Source organism: Colobus angolensis, unplaced genomic scaffold (genome assembly GCF_000951035.1).
Source record: "Colobus angolensis palliatus isolate OR3802 unplaced genomic scaffold, Cang.pa_1.0 Scaffold424, whole genome shotgun sequence".
Classification (NCBI taxonomy): domain Eukaryota; kingdom Metazoa; phylum Chordata; class Mammalia; order Primates; family Cercopithecidae; genus Colobus; species Colobus angolensis.
Genome location: NW_012117644.1, coordinates 982,921 through 1,000,971, shown reverse-complemented (window position 1 = coordinate 1,000,971; position 18,051 = coordinate 982,921). Strand labels below are relative to the sequence as shown.

At 46.5% G+C, this 18,051-nt stretch overlaps 1 protein-coding gene across 2 annotated transcripts in view; it reads left to right on the top strand.

Annotated features, from left to right (window-relative positions):
- The window catches only part of NUMA1 (nuclear mitotic apparatus protein 1), an 83,805-nt gene that overhangs the window by 33,672 nt on the left and 32,082 nt on the right, over nt 1-18,051 (top strand). For both annotated transcript variants that reach the window (XM_011956779.1, XM_011956780.1), the window contains one exon: nt 14,219-14,292. In XM_011956779.1, coding sequence (XP_011812169.1) covers nt 14,251-14,292 — 42 coding nt within the window. In that variant the 5' untranslated portion in view covers nt 14,219-14,250. The remainder of the gene's footprint in view (nt 1-14,218; nt 14,293-18,051) is intronic.

The window sequence follows — 18,051 nt, the reverse complement described above, 5'->3', positions numbered from 1 at the left end:
AGAAAAGAAATAGAAATTTATAGCAAATAAATGTGAAATAGAAAAAAGAAGCATCTGGATTTTTTTTTTGAGAGAGGGTCTCACTATGTTGCCCACACTGGTCTCAAATTCCTTGGCTCAAGTGATCTTCCCATCTTGGCCTCCAAAAGTGCTGGGATTACAAGCATGAGCAACTGTGCCTGGCCCTGAAAAGGTACTTTAGAGCTGATCTGACCCTAGCTTGGGTCTCAGTAATTTGTCTCTGTGACTTGCATTAAGCCACATCACTAGTGAGTGACCCATCCCCCCTCCAGGAGTTTTCAGCACCGGATCTGGTGTGTTTTCTACCATCATGGAGGCTGTCTGCAGTAAGAGTATTCCCCCTCCATTTCAGGTTCTTTCGCATTTCTTATAATTAATTCTGTGTGTGTGAGCAGACGTGCTAGATATGTTCTTATGTTGCCTGTAGGGACAGAGCCGTTTTACTCCTCTGTGACAGTGAAACAGGGTGGAGAGGTTCTTAGCTGTTCTGTAGAAAGGCCTTCTTGAGAGAGAACTGAGTGGGCCTGTTGGATGTTATAATGAATCCTCTCTGGGTTTTGATTTGCCCTCTGCTTTTCTCCCCAGGAAGCCTCAGGCTTACCAACACTGCCTCATTAATCAGCCACTATCCTCTGGAGAGGGAGAATGAGGCCATGGTAAATAAGCTCAAGGTCAGGCTCCTGAAACAGCAGTCCTTCCCTTTAGCACCAGCGTTTCCTTACAGCCTCCCCCTCTCACCCTTGAGATATTGCCAACATCCCTTCTAGTAGAAGACTTTTCTTGGTGTTTGCTGTTTTCAGAGCAGTTTTGGTCCTTTAAGGTTTGTAAAGCTCTCGGATTCTCATAAAAAAACTCTTTAGTGATTAGTTTTGAAATTGGAGGTGTTTGATTATTTTGATTAAGAAGCTGATTTTCGGCCTGGTGCGGTGCCTTCCTCCTGTAATTCCAGCACTTTGGGAGGCCCAGGCAGGTGGATCACCTGAGGTTAGGAGTTCAAGCCCAGCATGGTGAAACCCCATCTCTACTAAAAATACAAAAAATTAGCCCAGCTTGTTGGCGGGTGCCTGTAATCCCAGCTACTTGGGAGGCTGAGGCAGAAGAATTGCTTGAATCCGGGAGGTGGAGGTTGCAGTGAGCTGAGATCATGCCATTGCACTCTAGCGTGGGGACAAGAGCAAAACTCTGTCTCAAAAAATAAAAAAAGTTGATTTTCATGAGGAAAAGCGCACGACTTCTTCGATTCGCTGAGAATGTGCTAGCTTTTATTCATTCACTCAATGATTGTCTATTTAACAGCTGTAGAGAATAATATAGGCTAACTGGGTACAGTGGTTCATGCCTATTATCCCAACTACTCGGGAGGCTGAGGTACAAAAATCACATGAATCTGGGAGGCAGAGGTTGCAGTGAGCTGAGATCACACCACTGCACCCCAACCTGGCTGACAGAACGAGACTCCATCTCAAAAAAAAAAAAAGGATAATATAGGGACAAGGTGGACAACTTACTATTTACATGACTAAAATCATGTAAATCACCTAATTCCTGAGCCTCAGAGCCTCAGATTTCCTCATCTTTAAAACTACCCAGTGTTCCCTTCGGCAGCATGTGTACTAAAATTGGAACAAAATAAAATAGGAACCATACAGAGATTAGCATGGCCCCTGTGCAAGGATGACATGCAAATTTGTGAAGAGTTCCATATGTTTTTTTAATTTTATTTAAAAAATAAAGTAAAATAAAACTGCCCAATACAATGCCTTCTAGTCTTTTCTCTGTCACTTATGTCCTGGCATCATAAAGTCTATCATTATCGTTGCTGTTACTGTTGTTATTCGTAGCTAATCCAGAGCCTGTCCCCTGTGGTCATCTTGTCTAATCCTCAGAACAATCTGTAACTTTTTTTTTTTTTTTTGAGACGGAGTCTCGCTCTGCCGCCCAGGCTGGAGTGCAGTGGTTCAATCTTGGCTCACTGCAACCTCTGCCTCCCGGGTTCACGCCATTCTCCTGCCTCAGCCTCCTGAGTAACTGGGACTACAGGTGTCTGCCATCACGCCTATTTTTAGTAGAGACAGGTTTTCACCATGTTAGCCAGGATGATCTCCATCTCCTGACCTCGAGTGATCCACCCGCCTCAGCCTCCCAAAGTGCTGGGATTACAGGCGTGAGCCACTGCGCCCGGCTGACAAATCTGTAACTTTATAGACCTGCCTGGCAGAGTGGAGGGTTTGGGTAAGGGAATAACGACTCTAGAAGCTAGAACTCTAGAAGTTGCAGGTCATGGAGGGCCTTGAGTGCCAGGCTAATTATTTATGTTACAGTCATCCCATGGGGATGATTGGGGACTTGAACTCTCCTAGTATTTATTTGTTTTTGTTTTTTGAGACACGTCTTGCTCTATTGCCCAGGCTAGAGTGCAGTGGCATGATCATAGCTCACTATAACCTCAAACTCCTGGACTCAAGCAATCCTCCCACCTCAGCCTCCTGAGTAGCTAGGACTACAGGCGCACACCACCATGTCCGGCTAATTCTTTTATTTTTTGTAGAGACGGGGATCTCGCTATGTTACCCAGGCTGGTCTTGAACTCCTGAGGAATTTGAACTCCTGAACTCGAATTATCCTCCCACCTTGGCCTCCCAAAGTTCTGGGATTACAGGCATGAGCCACCACACCCAGCTCCAGTCTTTTTTTGTTTAAACTTTCAAAAATGATAGTATAAATCCTGGTGCGATGGCATATGCCTGTAGTCCCAGCTACTCAGGAGACTGAGGCAGGAGCATCACCTGACCCTTTGAAATAACCTTTGTGCTCCTAACCAGTCACCACCCTCCTCCAACCTCTATCTGAACTCTACTGAAATTTATTTATTTATTTCAATTTAAAATTATTTATTTTTTCTTTTTTTGTGACAGATTCCCACTCTGTCACCCAGACTGAAGTGAAGTGGCACAGTCTCAGCTCACTGCAACCTCCTCCTCCCGGATTCAAGTGATTCTTGCCTCAGCCTCCCAAATAGCTGAGATTACAGGCTCCTGCCACCACACTCAGCTAATTTTTGTATTTTTAGTAGACGTGGGATTTTGCCACGTTGGAAAGTCTGGTCTTGAACTCTTGAGCTCAAGCGATCTGCCCACCTCAACCTCCCAAAGTTCTGGGATTAAGGCGTGAGCCACTGTGCCCAGCCCTCCCTACCAAATTTAAAGTAATTTCTTTCCTTCCTTCCTTCCCTTCTCTTTTCCTTCCTTCGTTCCTTTCTCTCTCTCTCTCTCTCTTTCCCTCTCCCTCTCCCTCCCCCATCCCCACGCCTTTCTTTTCTTCTCTTTTTCTTTCTTTTTTTGAGACGGAGTTTCACCCTTGTTGCCCAGGGTAGAGTGCAATGGCACGATCTTGGCTCACCACAACCTCTGCCTCCCGGGTTCAAGCGATTCTCCTGCCTCAGCCTCCTGAGTAGCTGGAATTACAGGTATGCACCACCACACCCAGCTAATTTTGTAATTTTAGTAGAGATGGGGTTTCTCCATGTTGGTCAGGCTGGTCTCGAATTCCCGACCTCAGGTGATCCTCCTGCCTCGGCCTCCCAAAGTGCTGGGATTACAGGCGTAAGCCACCATGCCCGGCCCTTCTTCTCTTTTTCTAGAAAGGTTTTACCACTCCTTTCCCACTCTTTTGGGGACAGTAAGAATCAGGCAGGAGCCATGTGGCTGCCTGCTGCCTGTCTAGGCTGTGAGAGGAGCTGTCGAAATTCTGCTGCTGCCACAGGCGGGAGGAAGAGGAGGGAAACGCTGGAGAAACTGGCCAGGCTCCTTGGGCTTCCCTGAAGAGCTGGCCCAGAAACTTGGCAGCTTTGCAGAGGGGTTCCAGGGGAAGGTTCAGCCTCTCAGAAGCTGCACAGCTGGAAGCTGTTGCCTTAAGTTTAGAGCAAGGGGCCAGGCTGGGGAGACTTTTTGAGACAGTGTCGGTTCTATCTGGGCCAGGAAGCTTCAGGGCTGACCCATTGCCATATGTGGCCACGGCAGTTTTAGCAGGCCTCCCTCCTATTTTCGCCTTATACATTTTCTGGAGCATTGATAATGCCAGTCTTTAAATTAAGTTTGGCCAGGCCTGTGATGGCTCATGCCTGTAATCCTAGCACTTTGGGAGGCTGAAGCAGGCAGATCACTTGAGCCCAGGAGTTTGAGACCAGCCTGGGCAACATGATGAAACTTTGTCTCTACAAAAATTAGTCAGGCGTGGTGGCACGCACCTGTAGTCCCACTACTCCAGAGGCCGAGGTGGGAGGATTGTTTGAGCCCAGGAGGCTGAGGCTGCAGTGAGCCATGATTGTGCTACTTGCACTCAAGCCAGGGTGACAGAGTGAGACTCTGTCTCAAGAAAACAAAAAACAAAACCCCAAACAATTATGTTTGCTACTTTGCTTTTCTATAAAAGTTTTGGTATCTGCTTTGCTTTTGCTTTCATGGTGCTCCTTTGAATAAGAACTTCTCTTCCTGCTAATAGTGATTGCTAACTACAGACTACAAATCATACAGTGGGAATAGCCTACAGGGGCTGGAAGAAGCAGCAGGGTGATGGGGAGCCTTACAGCAATGATCCTTGGTCTGACCCCCACCCCCACCTCATCCCAACCACCCACCACAGTCATTCTCTGGTGGCCAGAAAGTTGAATTTGTAAACCTGACATCCAGATGTAGTTTGGAGAAGCAGATTTAAGGAGTGCTAGTGTGCTAGGTGTTATGGGGGATCACAGAGAGAGAGCAGTAGAACTGGTTATGCCCTTGAGGAATTTCCATTCTAGATGTGAAGACAAGACTTTCATGCATATACACGTAAGTGCCAAGAGTAGGAGGTGGTTACATTTTTCTTATCACCAGTGTAATATAAGATTATTAAAAATAAATGCAAGGCCGGGCATGGTGGCTCACACCTGTAATCCAGCACTTTGGGAACCTGAGGTGGGTAGATCACAAGGTCAGGAGTTCGAGACCAGCCTGGCCAACATGGTCAAACCCTGTCTCTACTGAAAATACAAAAATCAGCTGGGCGTGGGGGCAGGTGCCTATAATCCCAGCTACTTGGTAGGCTGTGGCAGGAGAATTGTTTGAACCCAGGAGACGGAGGTTGCATTGAGCCAAGATCATGCCATTGTACTCCAGCCTGGGTGACAGGGCAAGACTCCATCTCAAAAAAAAAAAAAAACATACAGCATAGAAAGTCCCCAAGTGAATGTTCCCTACAATCTAACTCCTCCCGCAAGGTAACCCCTGTTAACTGTTAAATATTTGAGGAGTTAGGAATATTAAATCAAATATATTAAATATTTGAGCTGGACCCTAAAGTAAAACCTAGAGAGGCAGACTGATGGGAAGAAGGCAGACAGACAGAGGATCCAGCCTCCTGCTCCAGGCAGAATACCCTCTCTGGCTTCCCAAACAATTGGTGAGCCAACTTCTGTTTGGACACCTTGGTGACAAGCGACCAAAATGCCAAACAGGAATTAGTCTGCAGGAAGCACCCATCCATGCCTTACATGCTAGCCAGTGTGTTGGACACCTTATAGGTATTATTGAATTAATTTTCATTAATTTTCATCACTTTTTTATAACGGGTGTCTTTATTCTTATTTTACAAATAGGGCTACTAAAGCTCAGAAGTTTCTTGCCAACATCAAATAGTTAGCAGCATGTGGTAGAGACTTCTACCATTTACTTGCTGTGTGATGTTGGCAAATTATTTAGTCTCGTAGCTCAATTTCCTCCTCTATAAGTTTGGGTGATAATGGTACCTACTTCATAAGGGAGTTGTTGAGATTCATGAGTTCGTACATGTTAGGTCAGTAGAATAGTGTCAGGTACATAGTATGCACTCAGTAAGCATTAGCTACTATATGTCTTTCTGTCTGTCTATCTATCTGTCCATTTATTTATGTATTTATTGAGACAGAGTCTTACTCTGGCACCCAGGCTGGAGTGCAGTGGCATGATCTCTTCTCATTCCGCATTCAAGCAATTCTCCCACCTTAGCCTCCTGAGTAGCTGGGACTTTGACACTAAAAAAGACACTAATTTGTTTGTAAATCATGACGTTTTACTGGTTGTCTTATGTGTAAAACATTTTAGCCTATATGTTATAAACTGTAGCCAATGATTGTGACCTCTATAGTATACCTCCTAGTAGTAAAAGACAAAGACAACTCCGGGCCAGGTGTGGTGGTTCATGCCTGTAATCCCAGGGCTTTGGGAGAAGCATAGAATTTTTAGAGAAGAATTTATAATAATGCTGTGCCTAGGCAACATAGTGAGACCCTGTCTCTACAGAGAAAAAAAAAAAAAAATTAGCCAGGCATGGTGGCACACACCTGTACTCCCACTACTTGGGACGCTGAGGCAGGTGGGTCACTTGATCCCAGAAGTTTGAGGTTACAGTGAGCTATGATCTTGCCACTGCACTCCAGCCTGGGTGACAGAGTGAGACCTTGCCTCTTAAGAAAAAAAAAAAAAAAGAACTCCACTTGGCTAATTTTTTGTTTTTGTGTGTTTTTTTTTGTATTTTTTGGTAGAAACAGGGTTTCGCCATGTTGCCCAGGCTGGCCTCTCAAAGTGCTGGCATTACAGCCATGAGCCACTGTGACCCACCAGCTACTACTTATTATACTCTGTTTTCTCTCTTCTTCTGACATCATGTCATCTCCTCAGTTTAATTCTTCATATCATCCCTCATACTTTTCTCCCCTGTACAGTTCCTCTCTCTGCCTCCTGTCCGTTCTTTACCCTGTCTCCACAATGTCTCTCACTGTAGCTTCCACCTGGGTTCAAGTGATCCTCCCACCTCAGCCTCCCGAGTAGCTGGAACTATAGGTGCGGGCCACCATACCTGGCTAATTTTTTATTCATGAAATTTTTTGTAGAGATGGGATCTCCCTATGTTGCCCGCTCTGGTCTCAAACTCTTGGGCTCCAGTGATCCACCCAAAGTGCTGGGATTACAGGTGTGAGCCATCGTGCCAAGCCCCCTTTCCATTCTTTCTTACCTTACCCTCTTGTGTGTCCTCATTACCTGTCTCCTGACTGTGCAGCCTCCTGACTCACCTCATTGCTGCTAGTCTCATTCAGGTATATATCAGAATAAACTTGGGGCACCGTTTGTGTCATACCACAGCTCTGTGTTAATAACAAACAAATAAACTTACAAATCTTTGATTCCTTGGTTTGAGGTTCAAGATCCTCCTAGCTCTCTGACCCTACCTCACTCTTGAAGCCTTTTCTCCTACTGCTTCCATGCCTCCTCTCTGCTTTTTCTTCCTCCCCACACCTCTCTGTTTCCATCTGGGGAAATGCTACCTGTATGTTTCAAGGTCCAAATTAAAATGGCACTTCATTTTTGTAATCCTTCCCTACTCTGAACTGGTTAGAATTTTTCTTTACAGGTTTTAGGGAAAGTAGCACACCAGTTTGAAATTAATCTTCAAGTCACATTTCATATCTCCTGTGGAATGACAACCTACCTCAGTGCAGATGCTGGGGCTTAATTAATTCATCTTTGTATACTTCCTACAGTTTCCTATAGGAGTGCCTTACACATAGTAGGTGCTCAGTAAATGTTTGTGGCATAAGATTAGGCAGTGTCTGTTGACCATCTGGTGGGCTTCCCTTTCAACCTTGGTGACAGTCGCTATGTAATGGGGGGAAATGCTGTGGTTTTGTCTTCTAAGAGTCAGACATCTTTTGTTTTCAGCCATGTAGGAGAAGCAGAGCCTACAAGTCCCGGTGCCTTCGTCTGTTAAGGGCTGCAGCCAGTGCCTAGCGTACTCGGTCTCGTGCCTTGGCCCCTCAGCCCCTCCCCACAAATGCTCAGCGGAACAGGGGATTAGGTTCTGGCAGCACAGCTGGGATTTTGGCGGCCATTCCACAGCCGACAATAGCACGCAGCACAGGACAGCGCAGGCCTGTACTCCAGGGCCAGAATCTGCCTGGGCTTCTTGTTTGGGTGGCGGAGGGGGAGGAGCGGGCACAGCACGGCATCCTGGCCTTGCCACGCAGAAGGTATGGGCTGGAGAGATTCCCTCGGGGAATGGACTTAGGGGGTGGCCGTGTCCCAGAGCAAGGCAGGCGGTGCCCATGGAAGGTGGCAGGGTGCTTTGTGTGTGAGCGGCATGGTTGTGCTTAAAGACACAGCCTGCCCTGGGGCCAGTAGGAAGCTGCCCTCCCCCCCCCATCAAAGGGCCTGCATGTTGCTTGTTCTTCAAAGCCTCTGTTCCCGGGTCTTCCTCCCTGCCCTGCGGTCCGCCAGGCAGGGGCTGATCTAATTATCAGGACAGCCCTTGTGCTACCCTTCCATTGCTGTCCAGAGAGATGGACAGATTATTACTGCTGCCTTAAACTCTGGGTGGAAAACAGAGCGAAGGGGGAGTGTCCGGTTGATCCCAGGTTTGTCAGGCAGGCCACTGTGAGATGTGTTTTGTGTGCTTATGCCACAGTTTGCCTTGGCTCTTGCTGCTGTTGGAGTTCTGTAATTTTGCCTGCCTGCTTGTGCCTTCACCCGCAGTCCGCCACCCCCATTCGTCCTGCTTTTCTTGTTCGTTGACCAAGCCTCCAGCCTTCCCCTTTGCAGCCCCTCCTCTCCAGTGCACCCCCTCCCTCTGGGCCCCACCCCCACTGAGAGTCCCCTGCTTGCTGTCGCTCCCAGATCAGTGAAGCTTGCTGTGCCTTTAAAGAAAGCAGACTCCTGGCTGTGACGCACTTCTGGCTGTCAGCCAGGAAGATCGCTCCTGCCAGGCAGACTGAGAAGAAAACCAACAACTTTTCTTTTGTGTGTGGGGTTACTTTCCACTGGCCCCCCCTTCCTCCTCTCCTTTCAAGATTTAAATGCTAATGGCGGATTAAAACCTGTAGATACGTTTGGCTTTAGGAGTCTGGTAAGGCCCCTCTGCACTGAGACTTTTTCTCTCTCACTCTTTCTCTGGGTTTTTGTTCAAACATGGAAGAGGGAGTGGGGTGGATTCTCCCCCCTCACCTCCCTTTCCTGCGCCATCCTTAAAGGGGAGGGAGAGAAGAGGGAGAGCAAGTAAACATACTCAGAAACAGGCGCTGTGGAGTAGAGCTTGCCAACATCCGGGAGTTGGCGCCTTTCAGAGCAAAGGGTTGCTTTCTTTCCCCCCTTGCGTAGATGTCAGCATGTTTTTGTTCAGAGAAGGAAAGCGTGTGCGCCTGCACGTTGAGCTGTAGGGGTAGCTCATGAGAAGGCTTCACCATTTCTGCATGAGGCCCTGGGTGTGTGAGGCCCTGGGTGTGTGCGCGGTGGTGGGCAGTAAAAAAAAGGGTTCATTTTGTCAGCTAGTAGGGACCAGGGTGTGTGAATATAATGGTGGGGGCCCAGGTGAGTGTATGTGTGTAAGTGTGTATGTACGCGCTTCCGTACAATACATGGCTGCGGGCCTGGTTGCGGGTCTGGTTCCTGATTGCAGCTCTTTTGCCATCATCCTGATCTGGACCCTCCAGAGCGTGAGGAGAAGGGGCAGACATCAGTAAGCCACTTTTGAAGAAACTAGAGAATCTTGGTTTCCCCTGCAATCCCTCTGTTGTTCCTCTCCAGGGCCTTGGGGTTCTGTGCCAAACTCTAGGCTACAAAGATGGGGTGGTCTGTGTTAAGAGGAGGAGGCCTGAGCCCAAGCTAGTCCCTTTAGAAGGACCAAACTGGTTTGCCCCTGACCTCAGGAAACTCTTTGGACTTGGACCAGATGGTCTACCCAGTACTCCCCAGGAATTGAAAAAGATTGTTTTTCTCTGTATGACATCTCTTGGAGCCACTGGTCCTTTTGCCTTTTATCTTCTCAGAGGCAGGGGATGTACTAGCGACGTATTTCCTATGCTGTTTTTATAGCTTGTTAGCCTAGGGCAAGGTGGCTTGGCCCCTCTGGGGTAACCTGCCAGGTGAGGTCTGGGTGTTTGCTTGCATGTGCCTCCTGAGCTATCCATCCCAGAGTTGGAGGAGGAGGAGGAGCTGCAAGATCAGGATTTTCACTCTTTGGATGTGAGTGTCTCTCAGATGGGGAGTATCTTTCTAAGAAAGGGGTACAGAGCATGGAATTCTTAGGCTACAGGCAGGCAGGGTCTCAGGGTAAGTGGTAGTAAATTTTGCAAGTGAGCATTGGTGCACAGATGGGGCAGCCATTTCCTTTGTGAGCTGTGAGGCTGTAGTCCTTTGGAACTATCAGGTGGAGAAGGGGGTGGGATTCTGGGAAGGACCCTTTGAGGTGGGAGCTTGTGTGGGCTTTGGGCCCTGAAATTCTGGGAGTGGGAGTTAGCACTAAGAGAATGAGGGTTCAGCAGAAGCAAGGGCCCATGAGCTGAGAGATACGTGTGGTTTAACAACTCTCTGGGACCAAAGGTCACTTTGGTGTTATCTTGAGGTAGGGCTGGTGTTCCCTTGATGGGCAATAAGTGGCTAAGAGGCAGTCTCAGAGGAGCTGGCACCCAGGCCAGGGGTGGGGTAAGGAGAGTAGTACTGCTGCAGCTCAGACCCTCTGGCCTTTGGCCTATCACTTGTTCTGTACTTAAAACTGAAGCTTTTTCAGAATAGACTCCAGAGCTCAGCAATTTGACCCTCTGGTCCCACTTCTTGCGTCTGAGCAGGTGGTTTATATTAGCTTCAGCCCTGGTAGGAAATAATGGCTAGACTTTAACTCTTTTTTTTTTTTTTTTTTTTTTGAGACGGAGTCTCGCTCTGTCGCCCGGGCTGGAGTGCAGTGGCCAGATCTCAGCTCACTGCAAGCTCCGCCTCCCAGGTTTACGCCATTCTCCTGCCTCAGCCTCCCGAGTAGCTGGGACTACAGGCGCCCGCCACCTCGCCCAGCTAGTTTTTTGTATTTTTTAGTAGAGACGGGGTTTCACCGTGTTCGCCAGGATGGTCTCGATCTCCTGACCTCGTGATCCGCCCGTCTCGGCCTCCCAAAGTGCTGGGATTACAGGCTTGAGCCACCGCGCCCGGCGACTTTAACTCTTTAAGGTCCAGAGAGGGTACAAGCAAAGTGGCTGCATGTCTCTTTAGTGTCACTCTTCTTATCTTGATACTTATTTTCTGGAAACAGAGGAGTTACTATAAATGTGGGAATTGGTCCTGATGCCGGGGAGCTGCATTGTCTCAGTTTGGGAAATGTAAAAAGGATGCAGGGCCTTAAGTTTATAACGTAACTGCTTCTGTGTCTTTGGTTACTTCTTGAGAACAGGGAAAAGGGAGGGTGCCTTACCAGCTCAGTGAGGCCTCTGTTTTAGATTCTGGGGGAATTTCTTTCTCAGAGAATCAGGTAGATGGGAACTCCAAAGGTGCCCTCAGAGGGCCTGGCCTTTTGTTTCTTTGTTTATTGAGTGAGGGTTGCGGGGGTGCCTGATCCAGCTGGGTTGGATCTCAGCAGATCCTTTTGTGAAATGGTTCCAGGCTGCCATCGCAAGGATCTGTTTTTCCATCAGCATCACCCAGTGTACTGGGTGGGGCCTGCCTCAGATTTCAGAGGGAGGGTGGGGAGGATGGTACTCTGACTGGGAGCCCTTGGGTTCCCAGCCAAAGTCTGCTTAAAGCTATAGTCCCAATGTAGAAGACTTAGCTGTGCTCCTGGCTTCAGTCATTCCTTACCCAGAGAAAAGGGAATGGCTGGGGCTCTCCTGAAGCCTCTCACACTGATGTTCTATCTCTAAGAAAGTACCTCTTTACAGGCTTAGACCTGAAGAGCAGACAAGGTCCTTCAGGAGTTCCTAGTGGTGAATATTGGGTTCCTCGTATTTCTGTGCCTGGGGAACACAGAAAAGAATATTTAGCCTTGACACTCATTTTCTTGAGCAGTGGAACTAGTTTTAGACAGGCTCTCCTGGGAGGACCTCAGGGTTGTATGTTTTGCCTCTGAGATGAAGAGGTTGGTTAAACCTCAGGACGTTTTTAGTAGCACAGCTGTGAATCTTTCAAAGGGGGCAAGATCTGCCTACAGTTGCAAATAAAATTTCTGACTGAAGTGTTGGGCCTCATCAAAAAGACTGCAAGTCTATAAGCAGCAGTGAGGATGGGGGAGAGGTGATCTCAGCCTCATTCCTTGTGATTTAATAGCTCAGAGGCCTTTTTTTAAAGAAGCCGAGTGTCTAGCTATTGCCACCCCACCACAGAGCCAAGTGTGGTCCCTTGAGCTTTAGTCTTGTCAACCACAGAAAAGCCTTATTGCAGTGCAGTACTTGGGGCTATCTGTGTCCATCCATGCCTGTCCTCAAGGGCTATACAGTCTTGCCCATGGATAGGGCATACTTGATGATAATCATCCAAGACTGAGGAACATAAGCCCCTTAGCTTCTTTGCCCTCCTGAGAGCTCTCTTAACCATTTCATTTGCCCTTGCCAAAGCCCAGGTGAATTGGCTCATTTCCAAGACTGATGCTGGCATGCACATGTGGAATCATGTTGGATTTTGCAGGGTCAGGAAGCACTTAATTGTAATTAGCATTTAGTTATATTTTAGCATTTAATTATTTTCTTCTATTAGTGCTTCATGTATGTTTAATTATACTCCCTCCCCTGCTATAAGCCCCTCAAAGGCAAGGACCATGTCATTGTCTCCCATTTCCTATGTAGCTTCTAGCACAGGATGATCACACACACATATATATATATATTTTGTTGTTGTTGTTGTTTTGAGATGGAGTCTCGCTCTGTCACCCAGGCTGGAGTGCAGTGGTGCAATCTCAGTTCACTGCAAGCTCCACCTCCCGGGTTCATGCCATTCTCCTGCCTCAGCCTCCCGAGTAGCTGGGACTACAGGCACCCGCCACCACGCCTGACTAATTTTTTTGTATTTTTAGTAGGGACGGGGTTTCACCGTTTTAGCCAGGATTGTCTCGATCTGCTGACCTCATGATCCACCCGCCTTGGCCTCTCAAAGTGCTGGGATTACAGGTGTGAGCCACCGCTCCTGGCGAGGATGATCATATTTAGGAACTAAGAAAATACCTTTCGGTTGGCTGATAAACAGAGTATACTTGGATAGGAAGGACCAAGAGATAATGGGGAATGAATTTTCAGATTTTTGTATCTCTTTCCCTTACTAGACAGTGAGCACCTTGTGGGCAAGAATGGTGTCTTTCTTGATCCCCAACTTGCATACAGTAGACTGGTTCTGCAGAGCCCACACTCTGGAGATGCTAATATATGGAGAGACTTATAGGCAATGAGGCTCTTACCACTCTTGTTCCTCCTTCTAGAGTAGTTACAGACTGAGCACATGTGGCAGGAGATGTGGGACAGGGCTCATTGTGCCCCTGGAGATTAGTGAAAATTGTAAGGGCTGCTAGGAGGTGTTGGTGAATATTTAGTTATCTGGCCTGTGGTCTCTTGGGTAGGTTGGCAGGCAGGTGGCAGAATCTCAATGGGAAAGGCAATTGGGGATGAGAACACCAGGACAGGTACCTAATTTTCATTTAATATCCCATGGGATCTCCTCCAGAATTGGGGTTGACCTCATCCAGAGACCTACGTTTGGATATACTCAATCCCCCATTTGAACCATGTTTGTGAAACATTTCTGTGGAAGATATAAAAATCCAGAAACTAGAACAGTTTCCCCAAGGACTTGGGTATTGTTAGGTAGAATTTGGGTACCTGTAGAAAGAGCTGGAAATCAACATTTCTGCTTAAGAACAGTAATTATTTATTGACAACCTACCATGTGCCAGGCACTGTACTATTTGCTTTATCTTTAAGCATCACAATAACCCAGAGAGGTGTATGTGGATTCCATTTTGCAGATAAAGAAAAGACTAAAAGAGGTTATGTTGCTTGTCTAAGGGCCTATGACCCTGGTCACATTAAATCAGCATCCAGACACAGGTCTGCCTGAAAACCATGTTTGTTCCGTATTTAAGGGCATCATGTCCCAAAGAGTAGGGTTGAAGACCAACTTTGAATGTTGTATTTTCTGTGAAACTGAAAAATTACGTGGGGTAGACATTGAGTTAAATGCACAATTCTTTCCTGTCGTCTCTGATATAAGCTCTATAGTAATTTTTATGTATACTCAGCTTTCTAAAAATTTCCATGGTGTCTTGGTGGATTCAGTGAAGAGTGATTTCAGTGTTGAGAGTTGGCAGATGGAACCATTTCGCCTTTATTTCTTGATCATGGATATCTGATATGATTAACTGCTTTTCTTCCTCTCTTGGGTTCCAGGCGCATTGGAGTGACTGTCTGGTATCACCAAGATGACACTCCACGCCACCCGGGGGGCCGCACTCCTCTCTTGGGTGAGTAGTCTTCCTCTCTTTTGTTGGCTATACTTCTCCAGGAAGCTTGAGAGGGTTAGGAGAGGAGTTTTGTAGGAGCCAGGGCTATGTAAAGTCTTCTCATTTCTAGACTAAATAGTTTTCCTTTAGACTGCATGGAAATGCATTTTCATCTGCTCTGTGTGTATTTTTCTGAATAAAAGGTTAAATGTGGGCTGGGCATGGTGGCTTATGCCTGTAATCCCAGCACTTTGGGAGTCCAAGGCAGGTGGATCACCGCAGGTCAGGAGTTCGAGACCAGCCTGGCCAACCTGGTGAAAGCCCCCGTCTCTACTAAAAATACAAAAATTAACTGGGTGTGGTGGCGGGCACCTGTATTTCTAGCTACTCGGGAGGCTAAGGCAGGATAATCACTTGAACCCGTGAGGCGGAGGTTGCAGTGAGCCAAGATCACACCATTGCACTCCAGCCTGGCAACAGAGCGAGACTCTGTCTGAAAAATCAAAAAAAAAAAAAAAAAAAAAAAAAAGGGTAAATGCTGACCTTAGTGACCAACATATGCAGGGACTTTGGTCTTCAGCGGTCTTTAATCTTAGGACAAGGTTCTCGTCACTCTCTCACCCCCTTTCTGTCTGTTGCCATTGTCCATCAGCAAGTGTTGCCTTGCTGATTACTCCATCAAAATTCTTTTGCTAGATCATTCATATATTTTCTGCCACAGACAATGGCAAATGAAAAAATAATAGAGTGCATTGGATGTTTAAAGCTAGAGAGGCTGGTTGTGGTGGCTCACACCTGTAATCCCAGCACTTTGGGAGGCTGAGGCAGGAGGATCGCTTGAGCCCTAGAGTTCAAGACCAGCCTGGGCAACATGGCAAAACCCTATCGCTACAGAAAATTAAAAAATCAGCTGGGCATGGTGTCGTGCACCTGTAGTCTCAGCTACTTGGGAGGCTAAGGTGAGAGGATCCCTTGAGCCATGAAGGTTGAGGCTGCACTGAGCCATGATTGCACCACTGTACTCCAGCCTGGATGACAGAGTGAGACCATGTTTCAAAAATATATATAAAAATAAAAAATAAATAAAGCTAAAGAAACAGAGGAGACCATGGGGTGTGGTGATAAATATGGGCCTCAGAGTCAGATGCCCAGCATGGAATCACAGCACTGGTCCCTCTGACCCAGGGCAAGTTGGCCTCTCAGTATCTTTTGTTTTTTTTTTTTCTGAGATGGAGTCTTGCTCTGTCGCCAGGCTGGGGTGCAGTGGCGCAATCTCGGCTCACTGCAACCTCTGCCTCCTGGGTTTCAGCAGTTCTCCTGCCTCAGCCTCCCGACTCGCTGGGACTACAGATGCACACCATCACACCCAGCTAATTTTTTTGTATTTTTAGTAGAGACGGGTTTCACCATGTTGGCTAGGATGGTCTTGATCTCCTGACTTCGTGGTCTGCCCTCCTTGGCCTCCCAGAGTGCTGGGATTACAGGTGTGAGCCACCGTGCCTGGCCAGTATCTTTTTTTTTAATGAGGATGATTTTAAATTAAAATACCTCATAGAGTTCTACTTTTTCTTGGCACCGTGAAAAAAATAAAATACCTCATGGGGTTATTACAAGGATAATGAGATACATTTAGTGTGCACAAGTACCGACACACATGCAGTCATTTAGCATAATATCTCAATAAATCATAGTTCTTCATATTTAAAATATTTCCTGGGCATGCTTGTTGATACAGAATATTTTAGTATTCACCCTGAGTACTGATTAATCAGGGCCAACTGGAGAGCCAACCATTTTTCTTTTTTTAAAAAACAGACATAGAGTCTCATTCTGTTGCTTAGATGGAGTACAGTGATGTAATCATAGTTCATTGTAACCTCAAACTTTGGGGCTCAAGCAGTCCTTCCACCTCAGCCTCCCAAGTAGCTAGGACCACAGGGGTACATGCCATGCTAATTTTTAAAAACTTTTTGTAGAGATGGGGTCTTGCTAAGTTGCCCAGGCTGTTCTCAAACTTCTGACCTCAAGCAAACTTCCCACCCTGGTCTCCCAAAGTGTTGGGATGGCAGACGTAAGCCACTGCACCTGGCTGCCAACTTTTTTTTAAATTAGAGAATATTTAAAAGGGAATGAATTTTTAATTTCCAGTTAGGGTTGAGTTAATAAGACAGGTTGTTCTAGTCATGATCAAATCTTGAGTGAGGAAATATATATTTAATGAACAAAATATTCATTCTTAGTCTTCAGTTTCTGAAATGGATGTAATTTTCTTTTGTGTAGCTTAAAATGGGTATTTTTATATTTATATATTTTATAATTATATTGCATGCCAGTGTTTTATTCTCTATTAGGAACATTGTCTCTTCCTCCTCCTACTCTCCTCGCATTTCCCCCCAAAAAGGCTGGTTGGGTTTTAGGGGAACCTGAGCAACATCTCTAGTTCAGTGCGAGTAACGGAATGTTGGGGGCTCCTTTAGCCACATTATTTTATGTTGATTGGTTTATTTATTTAGGTTCTAGGCTTGTTTTTACAGTGACTACTACTGTTACAGAGAATAAACACAAGACTAATTTTATTTATTTATTTATTTAGAGACAGTGTCGCTCTGTCACCCAGGCTTGAATGCAGTGGTGTGATCACAGCTAACTGCAGCCTCGACCTCCTGGGCTCAAGCAGTCCTCCCACCTCAGCCTCTCTAGGAGCTGGGACCACAGTCATGCACCACCATGCCTGGCTAATTTTTTGTATTTTTAGTAAAGACTGGGTTTTGCCATTTTTTCCCAGGCTGGTCTTGATTTCCTGAGCTCAAGCGATCCACCCACCTTGACCTCCCAAAGTGTTAGGCATGAACCATTGCACCTGGCCTAAGACTAGTTTTATTTATAGCAGCTACTTATATCCTTTTCTCAAAAGTCACAGTAAATATGCATGAGGCCAGCTCACACCTGTAATCCCAGCACTTTGGAAGGCTGAGGTGGAGGATCACTTGAGCTCAGAAGTTTGCAACCACCCTGGGCAACATGGCGAAACCCTGTCTCTTCAAAAAATATAAAAATTAGCTGGGCATGGTGGTGTGCTCCTGTGCTTCCAGCTACTCAGGAGGCTGAGGTGGGAGGATCACCTGAGGCTGTGGAGGTTGAAGCTGCAGTGAGCTGTGATCGTGCCACTACACTCCAACCTGGACAATAGAGTGAGAGCCTGTCTAAAAAAAAAACAAAGAACATGCATGAAATTGTTAAAGTATAGTTATATATGCTGGGTTCAGTAGTGCACACCTATAGTCCCAGCTACTTGGGAAGCTGAGATGGGAGAATTGCTTGAGCCCAGGAGTTTGAGGTTGCAGTTAGCCATGATTGCATCTGTAAATAGCTGCTGCACTCCAACCTATAACATAGCAAGAGCCTGTCTCTTAAAAATATATGTAAATATAGTTATAGAGAATTTTTTCAATTTAAACAAAAGTTGTGGAGCTAAAGCAAATTTTATGAAACTGTAGTAGCATGAAATAACGCATCTGTTATGTTAGTGAGAAGAGTGGCATAGAACATACACATACACACACATGATAATTCCAACTACAGTTTAAAAAAAAATTACCGGCCGGGCACGGTGGCTCAAGCCTGTAATCCCAGCACTTTGGGAGGCCGAGATGGGTGGATCACGAGGTCAGGAGATCGAGACCATCTTGGCTAACACAGTGAAACCCCGTCTCTACTAAAAAAATACAAAAAACTAGCCGGGCGAGGTGGCGGGTGCTTGTAGTACCAGCTACTCGGGAG